This window comes from Armigeres subalbatus, chromosome 3 (genome assembly GCF_024139115.2).
Source record: "Armigeres subalbatus isolate Guangzhou_Male chromosome 3, GZ_Asu_2, whole genome shotgun sequence".
NCBI lineage: Eukaryota > Metazoa > Arthropoda > Insecta > Diptera > Culicidae > Armigeres > Armigeres subalbatus.
In genome coordinates this window covers 310,936,425-310,959,954 of record NC_085141.1, presented here as the reverse complement: position 1 = coordinate 310,959,954, position 23,530 = coordinate 310,936,425, and the positions used below count along the sequence as shown (strand labels likewise).

The window sequence follows — 23,530 nt, the reverse complement described above, 5'->3', positions numbered from 1 at the left end:
GTCCCAAATCAATATCTGTGGTAACGGATGAAAGTGATGCTACTCTCATACTGTTACCAACAACTTGGAAACACACAATTTACTTACTTCACACAATATTTTTAATAGTTAGATCATTGATTGTTTTGTATCAAACTATTTTTTTTGAAAATACCCAAAATAATTACACGCAACATGTTATTATATATTGTACCTTGAAGGGCCCTCCTTAGTCGTGCGGTAAGACGCGCGGCTACAAAGCAAGACTATGCTGAGGGTGGCTGGGTTCGATTCCCGGTGCCGGTCTAGGCAATTTTCGGATTGGAAATTATCTCGACTTCCCTGGGCATAAAAGTATCATCGTGTTAGCCTCATGATATATGAATGCAAAAATGGAAACCTGGCTTAGAAACCTCGCAGTTAATAACTGTGGAAGTGCTTAATGAACACTGCTGCGAGCTGCGAGGCGGCTCTGTCCCAGTGTGGGGATGTAATGCCAATAAGAAGAAGACCTTAAAATTAACTAAAACACATAATTAACTTACATAAAAGCTTACAAATACATTAGGATTGCTCACATATCTTTAGTCTTAGAAACATCTTGTCAAAGTTGTTGTATTGACTCCCTGGAATAGATGTCCGACGAAAGAGGCAAGAGCAGAGCGAAAGATACACGACGAAAGAGAGGAGAGATAAGTGAAGCTGAAAATCTGGACTTGTATGGAAGGGAGAAAAGATGGAAAAGGGGAAGGTGGCCAAGAACTAAATATAAAGGACGTAAATGTGGTTGTCCGAAAAGGGTAGCTAAAAAGTGTCCCAGCAAGAAGTTCGATGGAGATTTGGTGATTCCCGGTGTTTGCATTTTTACCTGAAAGATCAGTGCAGATCCTGAAGTATAAATCCATTTGTGATCCATAACACCGGCTAGTCCCGCACTGGTGGTCCGCAAGTCTGTCGTTATTGTCGGGCCACACGCTGCGGGTGAGCCATAGTCAAAGCTATGGCGGTGAGGGTCTTGCAAGGTCCGCGTACAAGATTCCAAAATCCCATGTACTATGGCCCCGTATGCGAACGCGTGGAACGTCGGGAAAATAGCAACTTCAATTTGCATCGAGGACAAGAACCTGCTGTACAGACTCAAGGTAAAGTCCAAGATTCTCCGATTTTCCATCTCTCTTATCCCAATTTAGTCCAATTTAGAGACCCTAGGTCATCTGCGTTCGACTTATTTGAATGCTGAAGCATTCAAAAGGGCTCTAATGGCTTATATGGACACGCTGGGTTGCTATCGGTTTGATGTCAGGCGTAGTTGTCCTGGTAGATCAATTGAACTCAATTCCGGACAATTTGGAGACCCTAGAATACCTATCTTGGACTTATTTGAATGCTGAAGCATTAACAAGGGCTCTAGGGACATATATGGACACACTGGGATGCTATCGGTTAGATGCCAGGCGTAGTTGCACTGGTAGACCAATTGAACTCGATTCCCGTTTGACTTACACCCGATTCTTTTTTTACACGGGGGATGCGTTCCGTGTAAAAAAAAGTTTTCAGTTCAAAATTCTTAAAATCCGTGTAAAAAAAGTGTTATGATTTCTCTGCCAAATCATGCAAAATGGAGCAACTTTGAAAAAAATGTGTATGGGATTTTTTTTACACGGCCGTGTAAAAAAAATCCGTGTAAGAACAGAATCGGGTGCATTTGAATAGTGAAGCACTCACAAGGGCTCTAAGGACTTATATGGACACGCTGATTTGCTATCGGTTTTATGCCTGGCGTAGTTGACCAGGTAGATCAATTGAACTTAACCTCCGGACAATTTGGAGACCCTAGAACATCTGCGTTGAACTTATTTGAATGCTGAAGCACTCATAAGGGCTCTAGGAACTTATATGGACACGCTGGGTTGCTATCGACTTGATGCCAGGCGTAGTTGGACTTATTTGAATGGCGAAGCATTCGCAAAGGCTCTAGGGACTTATACGGATATGTTGGATTACTGTAGGTTCATATAAAATTTCCATTTACTTAGAGCAACTTTACCACAATCTTCCAGAGGTATTGGAGGCCTCATGATAGTCCTTTTTTCATTATTTGCACAAATCTCATACAATTGAATTATATTGAAAAGCCCTGTTCCTACGGGCTGATAAACGGACCATTAAATCGTCAAATATGGGCCACCTAGTTTTCTCAGCCATAAAAAGATGAGGATGGGGAAGGGAGAGTTTGCATGTTTATTTATTTATTACCAGGCCTTCTCCATTCAACTCGGTCCATGGCTGCATGCACGTCGCCAATCACGCAGTCTGCGGAGGGTCCGCAAATCGTCCTCCACCTGATTGATCCACCTTGCTCGCTGTGCACCTCGCCTTCTTTTTCCCGTCGGATCGTTGTCGAGAACTATTTTCACCGGATTACTGTCCGACATTCTGGCTACGTGCCCGGCCCACCGCAGTCTTCCGATTTTCGCGGTGTGAATGATGGCTGGTTCTCCCAACAGCTGATGCAACTCGTGTTTCATTCGCCACCTCCACATAACGTCCGCCATCTGCACCCCACCATAGATGCTACGCAGCACTTTTCTTTCGAAAACTCCCAGTGCGTGATGGTCCTCCACGAGCATCATCCAGGTCTCGTGTCCGTAGAGAACTAACGGTCATATAAGCGTTTTGCGGAGTCCAAAGTACGTACGATTTCCTGCCATGATGCGTCTCCGAATTTCTCTGCTGGTATCGTTATCGGCGGTCACCAGTGAGCCCAAGTACACGAATTCTTAAACCACCTCGATTTCGTCACCATCAATACAAACTCGTGGTGGGTGGCTTACGTTGTCCTCTCTTGAGCCTCTTCCTATCATGTACTTCGTTTTCGACGTGTTGATGACTAGTCCAATCCGTTTAGCTTCGCTTTTCAGTCTGATGTAGGCTTCCTCCATCCTCTCAAAGTTATGTGCCATAATATCAATGTCGTCGGCGAAACCAAATAACTGGCAGACTTCGCGAAAACCATATCACTCGTGTTAATCCCTGCCCTTCATATTACTCCCTCCAAAGCGATGTTGAATAGCAGACACGAAATACCATCACCTTGCCGTAACCCTCTGCGCGTTTCGAAGGGACTCGAGAATGCCCCTGAAACTCGAACTACGCACATCACCCGATCCATCGTCGCCTTGATTATCTGGAAATCCGTTTTTGTGCATTAGCTGCTATAGCTGGTCCCGATCGATTGTATCAAATGCGGCTTTGAAGTCGATGAATAAAAGATGTGTGGGCACGTTGTACTCGCGGCATTTCTGCAATACCTGACGTACGGTGAATACCTGTTCTATGGTAGAGCGTTCACCCGTAAATCTCGCCAGGTACTGCCCCACGAACTCTCTTGCAATTGATGTTAGTCGGCGGCGTAAAATTTGGGAGAGTTACTTTACCTTGTGCTTTCAGCAATGTGATTGCGCGGTAGTTGCTACAATCCAGCTTATCGCCTTTTTTGTAGATGGGACACACGACACCTTCCATCCACGGCTGCGGCAGAACCTCATCCTCCCAAACCTTGGTAATTACCCAGTGCAGCGCTCTAGTCAGTGCCTCACCACCTTGTTAAAACAGTTCTCCTGGAAGTTGATCAACTCCAGGGGCTTTATTGTTTTTCAGCAGGCCGTTCTCCTCCTGAATTTCCAGGAAATTCGGAGCCGGAAGTCGTATGTCCTGCGCACGTGCTCCTAGGATCGTTACCATACCGCCACCGGTGTCCGCCACGTCGCCATACAGGTGTTCTTCGTAGTGCTGTCGCCACCTTTTGATCACTTCACGCTCGTTCGTAAGAAAGGTTCCCATTTATGTCCTTACACATATCGGGCTGTGGCACGTGGCCCTTACGTGAACGGTTTAACTTCTCATAGAACATTCGTGCGTTTTTAACGCGGTACAGTTGCTCCGTCTCTTCACGGTCTCGATCTTCCTGCTGGCGCTTTTTCCTCCGAAAAATCGAGTTTTTCGAGTCTTTTTTTGTTAAATATCTTGGTGCATATGCCGGAAAATATGGAATTAATTGAGTTTTGTCTGTTCCGCCCCTGTTTGTATCGTGCCTCGTTCGCCCTCGTGCGGTGTTGCAGCAATCTCTCTTCATGCTGCATTCTTCTCCTCAACTAACTGCTCACATTCGTCGTCATACCAGTCGTTTCCCTGATCCGGGGGCACCGTGCCAAGTGCAGCGGTTGCGGTGCTACCATCGGTTGCGGATCGAATATCTCTCCAGCCATCTTTAAGAGACGCTGCGCCTAGCTGCTCTTCCGTTGGGAGTGCCACTTCCTGCTGCTGCGCGTAGTCTTGGGCTAGTCTTCCGTCTTGTAGCCCCCCAATGTTCAGCCGCGGCGAACGACTTCGACGCGTATTGTACACCGTCGAGAGTTTTCAACGCAGACATACTGCAACGAGGTAGTGGTCGGTTTCAATATTCGCACTGCGGTAAGTGCGTATGTATGAAACATGGCTTTGTTTTTGGTAATATAGCAGAAATGGTTCGAGTGTTATTTGAAAATATTACATTTTTCCGCGCACCATAATTTGAGAAACACTATATTTAAGAAAAGTGTCACAATACCGATATAAAAATGATAGTCATAAAGGCCAAACACAATTTGAACAAGAATTCTTTTTTCATAATTCTATATAACGTTACTTCTATAAAAAGCAACGAAACGAAAAAAAAGTAGCCTTATAACGAGGCTGACATGTATATTTCGCTCACAAATCATTAACCAAATTTATATTTATTTACCGTTTTTTCGTTAAATATCAGAATTTAAAGAATTACCATACGGCTGATCAGTTGTTCAATGTTCATGACTAGTTATTCGCTTGAATAAAACATTCTGACGTGCCACCAAGCAAAAGTGTGAAATACTCCGTGCGGAATGGTATGCATGCTGGAATGGAACTTATTTGGCTATTCTACCAAGTCCGTTCGGTCTACTACGAAGTGAGTAGGGTGCAAAACAATTCCTCGAGGCACGTATGGAATCGACGACGGCCGAAATCACAGAAAAAATGCCAATGTCACGTCGGCTATTAAATCTATTATCTTTATGTGGAATTGGAGAAAAACCAAATATGTAGGCAGGCAACCGCAACGGGTCGCTCGAACCAGTTCTGCCGGGTAAAGACTAATGCCGAAATACCCCAGTTATAGGCTATTGTAAGAAGGAGGTACAATGTTTTGATGCTCCGCATGAACGCAAAACTGTGCTTAATCGTGGATTGCGTGCCAAGCATTTGTGATGGATGCCGTTCTTCTTGCCTTGGTTTGTTTTCACCTTTCTCGTTGTAACAGAGGTGAGCCGAACCGAAAGGCGAAATGTTCAGCCCTTGTAGATAAACGATTTTTTTGTATTACTTATAATCTAGCAACTTTGTATATGACCAGATTTTTTACAGAATTGTAAGAATTGCTGGTTGGGTGTTGGTAAATTGTTATAAATTGTGTTTTTCACACAATCATATTCAGTAGAAGACATACAAACTTTCAAATAACAATGAAAATATGAGCCTAGTATAAAGAAACCACAGTTAACCACCAGTGAGGAACGTGAAGCCCAAGAAGAAAAAGGTAAAAATCACCGCACAGAATCACCGTAGTACAGAAATATTTGCTGTGTTAAATTAGAAAAGAAAGGCCCATAGCTACTGGAAAGATTTGTATTTAAATTGTTGTTCCGCCTAGATTCATTATTGTCAGACCATGACAGACCAGAATAAAAAATAGATCTAGGTCGAAATGTTGCCATTTTCATTTCGGTCGTCGGAGGCGATAATTAGTGGAGAAGGCATGGCATCTTCGGAAGTTAACCGTTAACAATATGGTGATATCATGTAGCGACTAAATGTTGAATAACTGTACAATTTCGTTGAATCACGCTGAATATAAATTCTCCAGCAGAACAGCTTAGGATCAACAACAATCCAGCTTATTTCCATAAGATAACTTGACGACGGCGACTTGATGGTCATTTGGCATCGTTCCTGTATACTCGAATGAATCACCCGCAAAACCATAAATATCTCGAATTACATACATAGCTGCGTGAATCATGAAATTCGTTAAGTAAAAAAATATGCTGCCGGCATGTCTGGTCTTGACCCACCCACCGAAATGATACAGCCGTACACCGACGCTGAAAGCATAACTGTCCCATCTTTACTTGATTTCCTATCTATATGGCACAGTTATGCTTTTATGTGCAGTACAATTGATACTCAATTAGGATGTTGTAGCCATCTCCGCTTCCTTCAACATTAAAAAAGACGACGGTACGCACCTATCAAGGCTATAGTCACTTTGCTATAGTTGGGCAAATGCAAAAAAATAAAACGGAATCCAATTGAATTAAACTGAGTCTATATTTAATGTCATATTTGAAAACAATACTGTAACCAATCATGTTATGTATGCGGCATATCGTTTTGAGTAGAATAGTATTTAAAAAATGTGTTCGCCACACTATACTGAAGCTGCCCATAACCACGGCATCTCACGAGACATGATGTTGGGCGATCATCAGCGAGATGATGATGGGGTGTTGATTCGCTGCCAAATGGTTGTTTTTCTTTCGTCGAGTCAGACGGAACAGATTCATTCATTCGACGATTCTTGTCGTTTTGTCGGAACGGAACATTCAACACGATTCTCGATTCCACGACGACGACAACGACAAGCATGATGGATTGTGGGTAAAAAGTTGTCGCTCTTTTTTATGGTTTTCAGAACTTCTCCTTTTATGGGAGTTATGTTTTATTTTTAGCTCTCTACGGATGTCTGGACTCTGGAGAAGTGTATTTATGCTTCCAGTCTGATTTATTGTGTAAGAGCGATGTGAATTTCTTTTGCAAGTCCGACGATTGCCAAGAATCGCAACAGACAGGAAGTATTCGCAACTTGAGATATGCAATAAAAAGATGTAATGTCGGGTAGCTAAGTTTGAAATGCGCCAGTCAGCTAATACGAGCCATTGCATTTTCCTGGTAAATAAGCTAAATAAAGTTACAAAACCGATGACAGTGGACGTCCAAACATGTTTCTAGATCATCAAATTGAAAATAATGGTCAAAACATCTACAATAACATTTCAAAAAAATGGGGTTTTCAGGCTTTTAATAAAATTTAAGCTTCTGTTCCCTTAAGGTTTTTTCACTGGATAAAAACAAATAACCTTAACATATGTCTAGAAGAACGAATTAATAATGATTGTGCCAAGTAACTAAAAGCCTAAATTCACTACCTACAATTTTCATAGAAAAACACACATTTTAATAAAAAGTTTGCATGCATGCAGAATAAAACGCCTCAATCAGATATGTTTGACTAAGGATGGCATAGTTTGATAAGGACATTATTATTTAGAAAGTAAACAACTAAGAATTGAAAAGTGAGAAAATAAAAGCGAAAAGTGATGAATAAGAAGTTATGAATGATGATGGGAAGTGCGAAGTGAGAAACATCAAATGAGAAGTAGGAATCGAGAATTCCACTAAAATGCGCTCAGTAATTTTATAATTAATCGAGAATTGTGAACTGAATTTTGGGATATGAGAAGTGAGTTGGGATAATCGAAAAGAAAGAATAAGAATTGAGGAGTGAGAAGTGATAAGCAAGCAGTAAGAAGTGCGAAATAAGTTGTAATCAGTGAAAAGTTAGAAGCCAGTAGTAAAATGTGTATGAGGAATGAGAAGTGAAAAGTGAAAAATCAAGAAGAGAAATATGCGAATTGATAAATGGGATATAAGAAGTGAGAAACGAGACGAGAGAGGTGCAAGGTGGGAAGCAATAAGTGAAATTAGAGAATAGAGTAAGGAAACGCGAGAAGGGAGGGAATTGTATAGTGTGGAGACCACTGAGAATAGAGTTCTCAGCATAGATTTTTGATCATTCAAGGAATCCACGCGTTACGAAAGATCAATCAAAATGTTTAAAATATGGTACATGCCCTTTTGGATGTGTAGAATAGAATGTTACAACAATCATCCAAGAAATACCCAGAGGCCTTAAGATTTACACAATCAAATTGTTTAAATTATGGTATATGCCCTTTTGGATGTGTAGAATAGAATGTGTCAACTGCAACGGTTTTCGGTCATTCAAGAAATCGTTGAACTTTGGCCTTAGGATCTACACAACACGCGTAACTAAATTAAAACCTACACGCGTAGCTAAAGATCATTCGAACTGTTTATAATATAGTACATGTCCTTTTGGACGTGTAAAATATAATATGTCAATGTCAGAGGTTCTTTGTCATCCAAAACATTCCTGTAGTAAGGCCTTTTAGCTCTACACGATTATTCAAAGATCAATTGGGTGGATTTAAATATGATACATAGAATATAAAGAGCTCACCACTTAGGATCTCTGTCAACCAATAAATCCTTGGAATAAGCCTTCAAGATGTACACACGAAGCTTAATATTAATTGAGCTGATTTAAATTTGGTACATGCTCTTTCTGATCATTGGTCATCCAACAAATCCCTGGAGTAAGGACTGCAGATATCCATGAGTAACCAAAGATAAACCGGACGATTTTGAATATTGTACATGCTCGTTTGATGTATAGAATAGATTGATTCAACGACAGAGATTTTCGGTCTTCCAAGAAATCCCAGGAGCTACACGATTAACCAAAGATCAATCAGAATGTTTTGAATATGGTAAATGCCCTTTGCGGTACATAGAATAGAATAAGTTCACAGCTTAGGATCTTGGTCATCCAATAAATCCCTCATGTCTAAACGGGCAACCATGTACTGTAATCTTAAGGACTGTAAGGACATGTACTATATTTGAAAGAATCCAATTGATCTTTGGTTGCGCATATAGATCTGCAGGCCTTATTTCCCACTTTGATACTCCACGTATGTTAGACGTTGAATCAGCATGCTAGACTCAAGATTAATATAGTTAATATAATGGTATCATACCAGTTTTTTGAGCGCCAACCGATCTGCAAGACAAAGCTAACTCATTCCGGTCGTACTTAGATAGAATTTCGGTGGATGGTATTAAGATCTGTATAGGCAATTTTGATGCAAAGATTGAACCCGATAATCACCAAAAATGAGCGGAAACGCAGAATTGCTTCCAGAGTTTTGTGCGCTCCTTCTTCACTTCACGAGGTCACGTTTTTTTTCCGAATAATTTACTGAAAATTAAATCGAACATATTTGTTTACGGGTTTACTCTTTTAGAGATTTTGTAGACCCCGAAGGTTGCAAAGGCTCAATTTCAAAGATCTCCATCCTGAGCGATTGGCGAGTATAATTTTAACCTGTTACCAGCTTCAATTTTGGTTGATTTTTTAAAACTTTTTTGTGAAGCCTACGTTACCATGAACCTTTGAGTCTGCCTATGCTATGATGCCCTTCTGGGTTCCAATTTACCGCTTGTTCGCAGAAATCGCATTTGATGACCACAACAATGTACTACATTATAACTATTCGTGCATTGACTGCTACATCTGAACGGATAGATGTCGTATGAACACAATGTATCTGCGACATTTCTGCAAATTAAGCCAGTTGATAGGAATCTGGTCAGGGCCAAGGATGGACATCTTTTACGTTGGCTCTATGTGCCCTGACAAACGGCGAAAGCAACTCAAGAGAGTCGAAAACCCCCATCACACAGCTTGCGACGAGTCGTTCAGTCGGCTACTTTTTCTCCAACAAATTGGCGGCTGCATCGTTGCAATGCATCGTCGACAACGAGAACTGATCCGCATTCGGGTTCCAAATCAATCCCAAGAGTCTCTTTTTCATTGTGTTGTCGAGTGGACGAGCAGTTTGTCTGGATATACACACTCTTTTCGGACCACGTTTCCAACTGAGTACCTCAGCGGACTGTGGAATTCAGTCGGATTTTGAATTTTCAATCCGTGTCCGTTTGAGACACCCTAGAAACAGCTTTTCACCATTTACCAGCTTGAAGCACTCGGTGTACTACAGCTTTTTGAATGCCAAGACCATACTGTGAAAACGTTCCATTCTATGCATAACAAAGGGCATGTGACATATTTGAAACAATCCAATTGATCTTTGGTTACGCATGTAGACCTAAAGGCTTTATTCCAGGTATTTCTTGGACAACCAAGAACATATGCTGTGAACATATTTGATTATATGCATCACAAAGAGCATGTGCCATGTTTGAAATAACTCAATTAATCTTTGGTTATCCATGTAGACCTAATGCCCTCTTCCAAGAATTTCTTAGAAGATCAATAATCTATGTTGTGAACACATTCTGTTCTATGCATTACAAAGGGCATGTACCACATTTGAAACATTCCAATTGATCTATGATTGCGCACGTAGCCCTAAAGGCCTTATTCCCGGTATTTCTTGGACAACCAAAAACCTATACTGGAAACGCGTTCTATTATATGTATCACAAAGGTCATAATGGACATAATGTAATTGATCTTTGATTAAGCATGTAAACCTAAAGGCCTTATTCCAGGTATTTCTCGTGGGACCAAAATGGAAAACCAAGTCAATTCTTCAATTAGTGGTAGTAGTATAGGCGACAACCCCTTCGCAAGAGGTGGGTTGTTCAGGTCTCCGTCTAGGAGGCAGCTCAGTGCGCAGCGCCAGCGTGGGTCACTTAATCATCTCCCAGGTTCCGCCGTTAGAGGTTATAGAAGGCCCATGGCTTGTGAAGGCGATGAACCGCAAACGCGATGGGCTTTCGGCCTTCGAGGTGGCGACGGAACAGCTGGACGCCATCATCGACTTTGCGTCATCGAAGCATAATATCAGTAAGGAACTCAAGAGGAGCTTGCTCAAACTTCGAAAGTCGATGCTGGACGCCAAGCTGGATAGGGCGGTCGGGACGGCCAAGTGTAATCCCGTGAAATCCGTGGAGTCGAGGTCTACCCAGACTGAGGACCAAGGATTCGCGGACTCGGGCAAGGTCGAATCGACCGAGGGCGTGCCAGCGAAGACGGTGGTGCCAAAGTCTACCCAGACTGAGGCTCAAGTATTTGCGGGCACGTCGGGGGTGACTGCTCCAACGGAGCAGACACAAAAACGGGGTAGACAGACTCCAGGGGATGAGCTCCCTGGGGGCCGCTCCAAAACGCGGAGGGTTACTACCAGAGCGTTAATGAATAACGCTTCCAATGAATGATTAAATTTGTTATGATTAAATAATTCAACTCTATGATTAAAGATTATGATTAATGATTTAATCATTTTTGGCAATGATTAATGATTATGATTAACGATTGAATTACTTTTTGACAATGATTAACGATTACGAGTATGGAGTTTGGAGTATGATTAACGATTACCGATCGTGATTAAATGCTGACACAATATGTGTATGATTAATGATTAAAGATCGGTATGATTAATGATTAATGATTATGAATAATCAAATTGAATAGTTTGCATATTGACCAATTATCAAGGAACATTTTTACCAAATTGGATTATTGAAACGTATGAAAATTAAATGATTATGATTAAAGATTAATGAATAGAAGCGATGTATGCAATGATTAAAATTGATGATTAATGAATAAACTCAAAACAATTATGAATATGATTAGTGATTAATGATTAAATGTAAAGTTCTATGATTAACGATTAGTGATTAATGATTGAATCAATTTTTTTGTATGATTATGATTAATGAATAATGATTAAATAGCCCATTATTCATTAATCATGATTAAATCTATGATTAATCACTAATGCTCTGGTTACTACCCCGAAAAAGTGTAGTGGAGCTGGGAAGCTGGACCCCGGCCAGGTACCTCCAAAACCGGGGGAGGAAGGACCTGGAAAGGTTCGTCCACCCAGTAAAGACGGTGGTAAGGGGTTACGGCTGGCTGAGAGCTCTCAGCCGCACCAGATCAGGGAAATAGAGGGGGATGATGCCTCCTGGACCCTGGTCAAGAACAAGAGGAAACCGAAGACGTCAATGGCCGAAAAGAAGGCCCAGGCGAATGAGGGTAGCAAGAAGTCTAGGGTAGGCGCCAATTGCTCCAGGGGCGATGCCCTAGTCATCAAAACGGACGAGGCAAAGTACTCGGACGTCCTGAAGGCGATGAGGAGTGACGTCAAGCTCGGTGAACTCGGCGCCGACGTACGCCGAATAAGACGTACCCGGATGGGCGAGATGATCCTCGAGCTAAAGCGGGACGTCTCGCAAAAGGGCGCCGCCTACGTTGGCGGAGGAAGTCCTAGGCGAGACGGTCAAGGTGAGGGCACTCACGACGGAGGTGAATCTAAGGGTTAAAGACCTGGACGAGATCACCGAAGTCGAAGAGCTCGTCACGGCACTGCGGCGACAGTGTGAAGTGGAGACGCCCACCGCAGCCGTTCGGCTACGGAAAGGTTCGGCAGGGACGCAGGTAGCATTGGTTCGGCTATCTGCAGCGGACGCCTCCAAGGTAGTCAAGTCAGGGAGCGTCAAAGTGGGATGGTCGGTATGCCCTGTGGGCATATACGAGCAACCCGAAGTTTGCTTCAAGTGCCTGGAACCGGGGCATAAGCAATGAGACTGCAAAGGCCCTGACAGAAGCAATCTCTGCCGACGCTGCGAATTGGAGGCACATAAGGCACAATGCTGCACGAACCCTCCCAATTGTTTGACTTGTTCCAGCAAAGCTGTGAACAGCAAGCACCCCATGGGGGGTTCGATGTGCCCGGCGTTTAAGCGTGCTGCAAAATCACAGTGCAGGTAACGCAGCTGGCTTGCTCGGCCTCGCCGAGTGTTTGGTGTGCGCAGGTTTAGAGGAAACGGCGGAACACGTGTTCTTCGTGTGCGTTTTCGCGCAATGCGTGACCACATGCTTGCCACATGTGGTCTGGTCACTACCCCGGACAACCTAGTTCGGAGGATGTGTAAAGATGAAGTTGGCTGGAACGCCGTTTTATCGGCTATCGCCCAAATCGTCTCGGAGCTACACAGAAGGTGGCGCGTGGACTCAAGGATGGCTAACTCAGGCGCAAATAAGAGGTGGTCCAAGGGATCGGAGTCGGCTTCATCGGTCATACCGGTGGTCATGGTCATGCTCTGTGGTCGAACTCGATCCTTTTATCGAACAAGTGGCCGCGCGAAGAACAACATGGTATGGTCGCTTTCGCGGCGTCGGTCAACCGGGCGGGTTCCGAGCCCGAGGACGGAAAGGGGTCCTCGTCAAGACTGGGGCAGGCGTAGGCACCGCATCGGCAAGTCCCTCTGTGTGTTGGCGAATAGACCCTGTCGCAGAGAGGTCAATTTGGGGTGCACGCGGCATCATCATTCTTGATACCATTCGTGCAGAGGGAAGCAGGCGCGAAGTCGACCCTTCCCACCTTCCGAGGACATAGGGCGTGGTAAGGCCATCTGGAAAGCCGGCAATGCGCTGGCACGATACCATGGTGTTCTTCTAAAAAAGCGAGTCACGATGTTCAGTGCTGCAAGGACACGCAGCTAACCTCGAGGGTGCGTTGTGCACTGGCCCCCCTTTGAAGCATTACTTTCTGGTTGTACCGAAGGGACTATGGGCTTGGCGGCAATGGAAACGGTTTAGCGGGTCGGGGATGTAGTCCTGCCTCCCTCGTTTGCTGTTGGAGGTGATCCCTAACCCCGTACTTGTCCAGGAAGTGCGGGGTTAGGGACCACCACCCAGGATGTCTGTTGAGCTGTTTCCCCCTCCATTGCTTAGGAAAAAAAACACGCATATACATACATACACACAAACAGACATCACCTCAATTCGTCGAGCTGAGTCGATTGGTATACACCCAATATTTTTTTTTACACGGTTGGTATTCTTTAATTTCCCGGTTAACCTGATTTTTCACAGCTTTTTAAATACCACCTGAATTTTCTTTGATTTTTTGTGATTTTTTTCATGGGGTTAACTCATAGTTTCATCAACGCTAAAGGTCGTAATCAACTAAAACCCACCCGTGTAAAAAAGAACCGGGTGTATAACACTATGGGTCTCCGAGCCTTCTATCAAAAGTTTGTTTTTGGAGTGATCATATAGCATTTACGTATACTTAGTATACGATAAAGGCAAAGAAAAATGAATTGAGAGTTCCTTCCTGACGATTTAACTCACGAACGGATTAACGGATTTACATAATTTTCTTCCTAATAGATTCGTTTGAGAACACGCAAGGTTTGTATATACAAAAAGTTGGTGAATTCAACGGGCAAAAATTAAAAATAATTAGAATACAACTTTGGGACAACTTCTGAGGAAAACAAATCAATCGCGCAGAATTTGATCTAGAGTGCGGTGCTGCAAATAGTTCGGCCGCTAACCGCAAGTCGAGCACATCTGTATATGGAGCCCCATATACAGATGTGCTCGACTTGCGGTTAGCGGCAGTATAGTGTTATATACCAATCGACTCAGCTCAAAGAGCTGTACAAATGTCCATGTGTATGTGTGTGCACAAAATCTAAGAAAAACATTAGACAACTCTTCATATAGTAATCCTTAACCGATTTTCTCGCAACAAGTTTCATTCGACAGGGGGTAAAGCCTAGTTGATCACTATTGAATTTTATATCGATCGACTGTTGCGTTTAAAAGTTATAAAGAAAATGGTACATCGAACCATATTAACGCCATATAAGGTTGGTGTCTTGGCTAAATGCGAGAAAGGCAGTATCACCACTCGGTGAATTAAGTTGGGGTTTTTTTCATATTCACTTACTTAGATACCCCAACTACAGAAGCCACCAATTACATAGCCTGCAACTTCTTCCTTCTCTACTGTCTCTATATTACTTTCATTTCACGCTCTTGTGGCATACGAATGAAATAGGTATCCAGCCCATAGAAGTGTACCGTGTATTAGAAGATTCTCCATATTGAGCATGAGCATGAGCATGAGCATGAGCATTATGACCGCACAATTCGTAGTTGCTACTCCGTGATTGACTGAACTTGCGAAATTGTACAGAGAACACAATGAATGGGGCTTGGGATTAGCTACCCATTCTCAATGTACACGTTTCGGGAGCTCAAATATTTAAAGTCAATAACGGCGCCGGCCACGTCCTTACGGTCATATAGGAATGGAAGGATTGTTAGTCCGACTCTCGTTGCTACTAGAGACCGAGTATACCTCTGCATCTCCACGATTGTCTTGGGATAGGATATCGTCTTAGTTACAAAGGATAATTTATCTGGATTCACTTTGGTAAGCGATGCGATCTATGGGATGGGAAATGACACTAATACGATTTAAAAGTTAAAAAACATGCACGCCCGGTGGCATATGAAAGCTAAGGAGATTCGCGTTTTGGACGACCGCACGGAAGCGCAGCACTCTGTACTCACTTGTTCGATGGCTACAGCAAACTATTGAAGAACTCGCTTTTTTCGACCGCGCGCGACATGCGCATGAGCCACCGAACACAAAATACTTTATTTTTTTCCCGACGACTAAAACACGCACTGCACTTACTTGTTCGATAGCTACTCTTATTACCGGCCGCGCAATGCAGAACAAATATTTCGGCCGATCGCGCGATCGTTCTGCAATCCGAAACAAGAGAAATCTCGCACTGAACTGATTTTTATTACCGGCCGCGCAATGCAGAGAAATATTTCGGCCGATCGCGTCATCGTTCTGCAGTCCGAAACAAGAGAAATCTCGCACTGAACTGATTTTTATTACCGGCCGCGAAATGCAGAACAAATATTTCGGCCGATCGCGCGATCGTTCTGCAGTCCGAAACAAGAGAAATCTCGCACTGAACTGATTTTTATTACCGGCCGCGCAATGCAGAACAAATATTTCGGCCGATCGCGTCATCGTTCTGCAGTCCGAAACAAGAGAAATCTCGCACTGAACTGATTTTTATTACCGGCCGCGAAATGCAGAACAAATATTTCGGCCGATCGCGTCATCGTTCTGCAGTCCGAAACAAGAGAAATCTCGCACTGAACTGATTTTTATTACCGGCCGCGCAATGCATATTTCGACCGATCGCGTCATCGTTCTGCAGTCCGAAACAAGAGAAATCACGCACTGAACTGATTTTTATTACCGGCCGCGAAATGCAGAACAAATATTCCGGCCGATCGCGTCATCGTTCTGCAGTCCGAAACAAGAGAAATCTCGCACTGAACTGATTTTTATTACCGGCCGCGAAATGCAGAACAAATATTTCGACCGATCGCGTCATCGTTTTGCAGTCCGAAACAAGAGAAATCTCGCACTGAACTGATTTTTATTACCGGCCGCGAAATGCAGAACAAATATTTCGACCGATCGCGTCATCGTTCTGCAGTCCGAAACAAGAGAAATCTCGCACTGAACTTGTATTAGAAGATTCTCCATATTTAATGTTAAGACAAAACTTTGAGAACCTTTTCTTCCTTTTCATCGGGTCTTATTGGGATGTTTTACTACCTGATTATCCGAATGTTACCAGCTGTTTGAAAGGTTATGAAACTTTCAGAAACTTTTTCAAAAGTTGAAAAAGGGTGATTGTAACCGAAGATATTGGCAGATGAATAATGCATTAATTTTTCAAAAGCTAATAACTGTCTAGTTCGGATGCCTATATCTTGAGAACTGAGAACCATATCGATTGAAGTACTGATATTCTGAAGTTTACCGCTCCACAGTATTAGTAGGTCAACTTGATTTACGAATCGGAGAAAATCCTGATTTTCTATAATGCACACTTCAAAGACGTTAGCCACGGAAATTGATAAGCTGCCTCGATGGCGGACTCGTATCACAGGTAGGTCGTCACTGTACTGGATGATAACGAAGAGAGTCTCCCGATCTAATGCCGAATGTTTAGTTCACTGATTAGCGGATGGGAGATATTGAAACAGTTCTGCATAAGAGCCTTACATAAACTGTATAATAATTTGGTATATACAATTTTGAAAGATTTTACTACGATCGATATATTATTGAAATCTCACCATTTTTTTAATACGGTTTCTGTATAAACACCTTGCAGAATTGTATATGCCAAAATCTTATACAGTAAGGTCTTGTGCACAAATTACGTAACGCGAAAAATCATGATTTGGAACCCCCTCCCCCCTCATGTAACAACAAGTAACGCGTATCCAGATTTCCACCCTTTAATTACGTAACGCTCACTGTAAAAATCCCCCCTCGCCCTATTGCTCAATTGTTACAATAGAAACATCACAAAAAAACCAAAATTTATCCCCAATTGGTGATTATATCTTTCTCGATTAAATATTCATTTCATTCATTTATTTAGTTTACATCTAAACAGATAACACTGAATCAACAATTTGACGCCACAATACACGGTTCGAGGCCGCATCTCTCCATCCTCGGATACGCCCCACGCTCGCCAAGTCGTTTTGCACCTGGTCTGCCCATCTCGCTCGCTCCGCTCCACGCCGTCTCGTACTTGCCGGAGCGGAAGCGAACACCATCTTTGCATGGTTGCTGTCCGGCATTCTTGCAACATGTCCTGCCCATCGTACCCTTCCGGCTTTAGCTACCTTCTGGATACTGGGTTCGCCGTAGAGTTGGGCGAGCTCATTGTTCATTCTTCGCCGCCACACACCGTCTTCTTGCACACCGCCAATTCTCGATTCAATATGTTGAATTCGAATTAATGTTGTAAATGCAGTACTAATTGCCTACATTTTGGCTGTTAAAAGACCACCACCGCTTCCTAAAAAATACTCAATTATGAGAGTAATTGATTGCGCCACGCTAAAATGATTAATGATTCAATGTGTTACATTCACACATTTAACATTTAACGTCAGATTTATTTTTTTGGTGTAGCCCTTACATTATACCTTGTTGTATGAGAAAGGCAAAAACAGATTTGCACAAAACACCCGGTGATATTTTCGTCATTTCCGAATATTTCATAGCACTGCACTGCGAATTATATTCATCATCGTTGTCCTATGATAAGTGAGATTCAAACTCTCAACTATCAGACTGCTTTTCCTCTAAGCAATATTTTATAAACATGCTTCATAAATCAATACAATTTGCTTCCATTATCAGTGGTACGTAAGACACAATTCTTAATCTTTATAGAAACACACCCTACCCGGGTGAAGTATACCTCATTGGAATCACACTAGCCCCGGGATTTAAAATAGGTATGATCTCACACCTCGCTTCGACAGCTTAATCAGACGCAATTTATTCCACTGCAAAGTGGGCGTATTCCGATAAGTACACTCGTTTCGTTGATTGGATTCTGGTTGCGCTCCCTGCTACCTGCGCCGGCCGGTGCGGTGTCCATTTTCGACGAAGTAAATGTTTTGACATCCCATTCACGAAAACGTACTCCCCAATCCTGAATGACCCTTTTCGATCTCAATGGGACACTCTAACGAGTGAACTATGTATGTGCTTGAGGCGCGAGGTTGAACAGTTGCTTAGCAAGGTGTCAGAAGCCATCCACCAAATGACCATAAAAGTTCGCGGTTCGACACAAAGCACACCCGAACCGTTCCTATTTGAAATGTTGTTGACCTGCTTCATCGAAAGCGTCGACGTTTGAGAAGCCAGTCAGAAAACTAGTTTTTATTTTCAGATGAAGGTGCATCTAGTTTGACCGCTCGGCCGGCAATTAAACCTACGTCTCGCGCGTGTTGACACGATGGCACTTTACGAGACACTTGCAGTATTTGGGGCCTGGGTGGCTGCTTCAACGGTTTGAAAGCTAGCTGAGGTAGCGAATCAATATTGCACAACTTTAACTAATCCGTAGACTTGTATGTGATTTCTGCTGAATAAGGATCATGCGGTATGCTATTGAATACTTTAGGTATGCTTCTGAAGCAGTCAGGAGGTTGAGTAAGGAACAAACAGAAAGTTTTTATAAAATCGTGAAGCTTGTGATAAATCAATAATTTCTGAATAACCCTGCTCATAGAGAAAGATTACTTTTGACAGAAATCTGATTGTTTTTGCCGGATGTCTTGGAAAGCATCTAATTGATGGAATATATTTCTAACGGGCCTTCAAAATAAATTAGGTTACCAGAGGTTGGTTGAAACAAAAAGCAAGTGGTTTGCGGCAAAAAATCAGGCAATTTGCAGGACCCTAGACCAGATCCAACTGTGATTTTCAAATGTTTCCATCATTTCAGTAATTTTGGAAATAAAGTATTAGGCTTATTTTTTAAATTCCTAACTGGTTCCATAGAATGTCAAATTGCTGAAATTAGGAAACTATAATTGACAGTGCTGATCGATGAGAGCCGTTAAATCCGCTCGCAAACATACCCACTGGAGCAGCACAATGAGTCGTTTCATTTCCCATTTATCGGCTTAATTTTCGACCAAGTGTCCTCGACTTGATTGATTCAACTCACGTTCATTTCCGAATCCAATTCGGCCATTAAGTACCAAACAACGGGGCGGCTATAATTCACGACGAGACAGCACAATAACCGTGTTGTGATGATGAGGGACGGAATCAAAAATTAAAAAATAAACACCACACTCACCTGATCGCAAATGATATCCCATTTCTTTTCGTTGTCGTAGTTTTTCAGCAGCTTCGCCTTGTCCGGCGGGAGATCCATGGATGCCTGTAAAAATTGAAAACGAAAAGGAACACGAATGAGTATACTTTTTTGAATGAATGGATGTTGTGTATACAAATGGGGCGGTGCAATAAATATCTGCCATATCCATTAAAGAGAGATTAGTGGCGAAATTAGTAGCCATGTCATTATGGATAAATTAACGCAACGAAACGAAACGGAAATCCTGTGTCTATCCTATGCGCTACCGTCTACACATAACATTGAAGTTATTTATATTGTTGTCATATTTTAAAGGCCATAACAATCCAATTCACCGGACAGTTTTATTTTGCATGCTCTTTAACTGCTGTGTTTATTTCCAACCCAACAGATAATATGCCTGTGCGTCAGATCATTGTTTCACAATTGGACATTTTAAGATGTCGGAGATGTCGAATAAATTAAAGTGCCAATCAAGCGTGAATGAGTGCGATAAATTGCTGTGCAATTTAAATCAGATTCAAGTATATGTTATGATTGTGCATAACCCTAAGCCACTGTTGCTGATTAGTTATGTACTTAAAATGTGATTGTCAATTGTCGACGTGTTTGTGAATTATGGACATAATTGATACCTTGATACTCCACATAGTTATAGTATTTTATACGTTGAAACAGATCGCTAGACTCAAGGTTAATATAGTGTAATGGTAGCACCAGTTTCTTATGCGCCCACTGATCTGCAAGACAAAGCTAACTCATTTCGGTGGTAGACAGAATTCCGAAGAATGGTATCAAGATCGACTTCAAAGATCTCCTTCCTGAGCGATGGCCGAGAATAATTTTAACCTGTTGCCAGGTTCGATTTTGATTGATTTTATTTAAATTTTAACCTCTGCTGCGATGCCCTTCTGGGCTCCAATTTAACGCTTGTTTTCAGAAATCACATTTGATGAACCCGTCAACGTACTACATTGACCCATACAACGTACTACTTTTCGTGCATTAACTGCTACAGCTGGACGAATAGATGATGTGTGAGCAAGATGTATTTGCGACATTTCTGCAAATTAAGCAAGTTGATAGGCATCTGACCAGGGCCAAGGATGGAAATCTTTTACGTTGGCTCTATGTACCCTGGCAAGATACTGGGTCATTTGGCCGAACGCCGTTAGGCCGATGGTCATTAGGCCGAATGGTCGAATTAGTAAAGAAGTGAGATGTAGAGGGAATTGAGAAGTGAAAAGTGGGATATGACAAGTGACTAGTTAGTAGTAATAAATGAGAAGTGAGAAACTAGAAGTGAAGAGTAAGAATTTGAGAGTGAGAAGTGAGAAGTGAGAAATTAAGAAGTGAGAAATGAGACGTGAGAAGTGAGAAGTGAGAAGTGAGATATAAGAAATGAGAAGAGAAAAGTGAGAAATGAGAAAAAGGCAGTGTGAATTGTGAAACGAGAAACGAGAAGTGAGAAGTGATACATGAGAAGAGAAAAGTGAAAAAGAGGGATATGAGGAATGAAAAGGAAGAAATGAAAAATGAGTAGAAAGATGAGTGAAGCAGAACGGAGAGAAGAAAAAGAAATAAAAAATAAAAGAAAGAAGGATGAAGGAAGAAGAAAGAAAGAAAAGGAGCAGGAAGCAGAAAGAAGGAAAAAGTATGGAGGAATAGGGAAGAGGGGAAAATTAAGAAGGAAGAAGTGAGATTTAAGGAAGACGAAGACAAAAGAAAGAAGGAAAAATGAAGAAGGAAGAAGAAGAAAAAAAGAAGAAGGAAGAAAGAAAGAAGAAGGACAAAAGAAAAAAAAGAAGGAAAAAGGAAGAAGGAAAAAAGAAGAAAAGAGAAGAAGGGAAAAATAAGAAAAAAGAAGCAAGGAGAAAGAAAAAAGAAGGAAAAAAGAAGAAGGGAGAAAGAATAAAAAAAAAATGATAATGAAAAAGAAAAAAATGAAGAAGAAAGAAGGAAAAAGAAGAAAAGGGAAGAAGAAAAACATAAGAAAGGAGAAGGAAGTTGAACGAATGAAGAAGGAAGAAAGAAATGGAAGGGAGAAGAAATAAGGAAAAAGGAAGAGGGAAACATGAGAAGGAAGAAGGAAGAAAAAAGAAGTTAGAAGGAAAATGGGAGAATGAATAAGGAAAAAGGAAGAGGGAAACATGAGAAGGAAAAAAGAAGAAAAATGAAATTAGATGGAAAACGGGAGAAGGAAGAAAAAAAAAGAAAAAATGGAAGAAAAAATAAGAACGAAAGAAGAAGAAAGAAGAAAATTAGAAAGGAATAAGATAAAAAAGGATGGAGGAAGAAAGAAAGAAAAAAGAAGAAGAATGAACAAAGAAGAAAGAGGGAAACCAGAAACAAGAAAGTCGGAAGAAAGAGGAAGAATAAATAAGAAAGATAGTTGAAGAAAGAAAGATGAAGACAGAAGGATAAAGCAATAAAGGTGAAGGAAGAAAGAATCAAGAAAGAGTAAAAAAGAATTATGAAGGAAAAATTTAAAATGAGAAAGAAAGAAGAAAGAAATAAAAATGCAAAGAAGAAAGAAGGAGGGTAAATCAAAGGAAAAGAAGGAAGAAAACAAATGAAGAAATGAAAAATGATAAAAAAGCATGAGGGAGCAAAGAAAAAAGATGAAACAAAAAATAAGGTAGAAAGAAGAAGAAATAAAGATAGAAGAAGTGAAGAAGACGAATGAAGGACGAAAAACACACAGAAAAAAGTACGGTACAAGCAAACATATTTGAGGTTAACTCAAACAGAAGTTCAGTTTGTTCTAGCCCCAACAATAAATACGTTTGCAACAAACATATTGTTACGTTTAAAGCGAACGAAAAACTATTTTTGAATCAAATATGCATATCAAGTTGTATCAACCAGCGGAATTATTAAAACAAACATAGATATTATTGTTTTGGTTCGACCGCAAAAATATTGTCCTATCAATTCTGCCAATATTCATTTTCTGGTAGCATTTGATTACCAGATTTCACGAAGTAACGCTGTTCTTCATTTACTTACCTTTTCGTACCTGAAAAACATCCTCATCTGCTCATTTGGAAGAATTTGGAAAAAACTTGCTTCCATTCCTTTGCTGGCTTCCAATCGTTGGGGTTTGACAGCTCAGTTCAATCTCTACAAAAAGCGGCAAGCACGTCCTATCAAATCGATTGTGCACAGCTAAAAGCGCACTAGCCCAACCCAAGAGGTTCGACAACGGCAACGGTACGTTGACACGAGCGGAGATCGATATGGATACAATTCATTCCACTCCTTGAGTAAAGCCTTTCGCCCCGCGTAAAACCATGGGAGGTTCTGGGGAACGCCGTCTTAATCCAGCCGTCCGGCTTACCAAACCAGATGTAGTATGACCAACTGATTCCTTCCTGGCTTACGCCGATGGGGATCTGAACAGATGAGATGTCAAACCCTACATGGGCTCACTGCATCAACAAAAATAACCAAGGGATCAAGAAGGTTATTATCCCAACTGGGTTCGCGGGGAGCCCTAAAGGGGACCCAACAAATGTGAATAAAGCTTCAGTAACCAACAAAGCAACTGAGGCAAGGAGAGGTTTGAACTTTGGAGAGGGTTCCACTCAACGCATCGGATGTGACAGAGATGGAGTCATGGTGCAACTCTATGACATTATTGACTTCACCACCAATGGATGGTGCGTATGGCCTGCAGTGCTAACGGCTTGGTTGGAAAGCTATGGCAAGGCGGAATAGAGCACACAGATTGTTCCTTTCTCCTTTCTCAGTACCACATCCATTACATAGAAGGCTTCAGATTTCGCACTCAGTGATAGAGCGGCAGAAAGGAGGACAGGCAAGCGTACTAGGGACTCGCCTGGCATAAGCGCTAACAGCCAAGAGGCGTAGGGAGAGTGCAGACCATGAGAGCAAGTGCAAGAAGATCGCAAATTATGGTGGGGTAGATGAAGCTACCGGCCACTAAGGCCTACAAGCTGATCAAGGTGGATAAGCTAAAAGTTGGCAGGTCAGTATATCCAGTCCTTCTCTACCAACCCCCGGTAGTCGACAA

The 23,530-nt window shown here is 42.0% G+C and overlaps 1 protein-coding gene across 7 annotated transcripts in view; it reads right to left on the bottom strand.

Annotated features, from left to right (window-relative positions):
• LOC134225255 (formin-like protein) overlaps positions 1-23,530 on the bottom strand; it is a 269,171-nt gene that overhangs the window by 55,847 nt on the left and 189,794 nt on the right. For all 7 annotated transcript variants that reach the window (XM_062705180.1, XM_062705181.1, XM_062705175.1 and 4 more), the window contains one exon: positions 19,474-19,557. In XM_062705180.1, the coding sequence (XP_062561164.1) occupies positions 19,474-19,557 (84 nt within the window). The remainder of the gene's footprint in view (positions 1-19,473; positions 19,558-23,530) is intronic.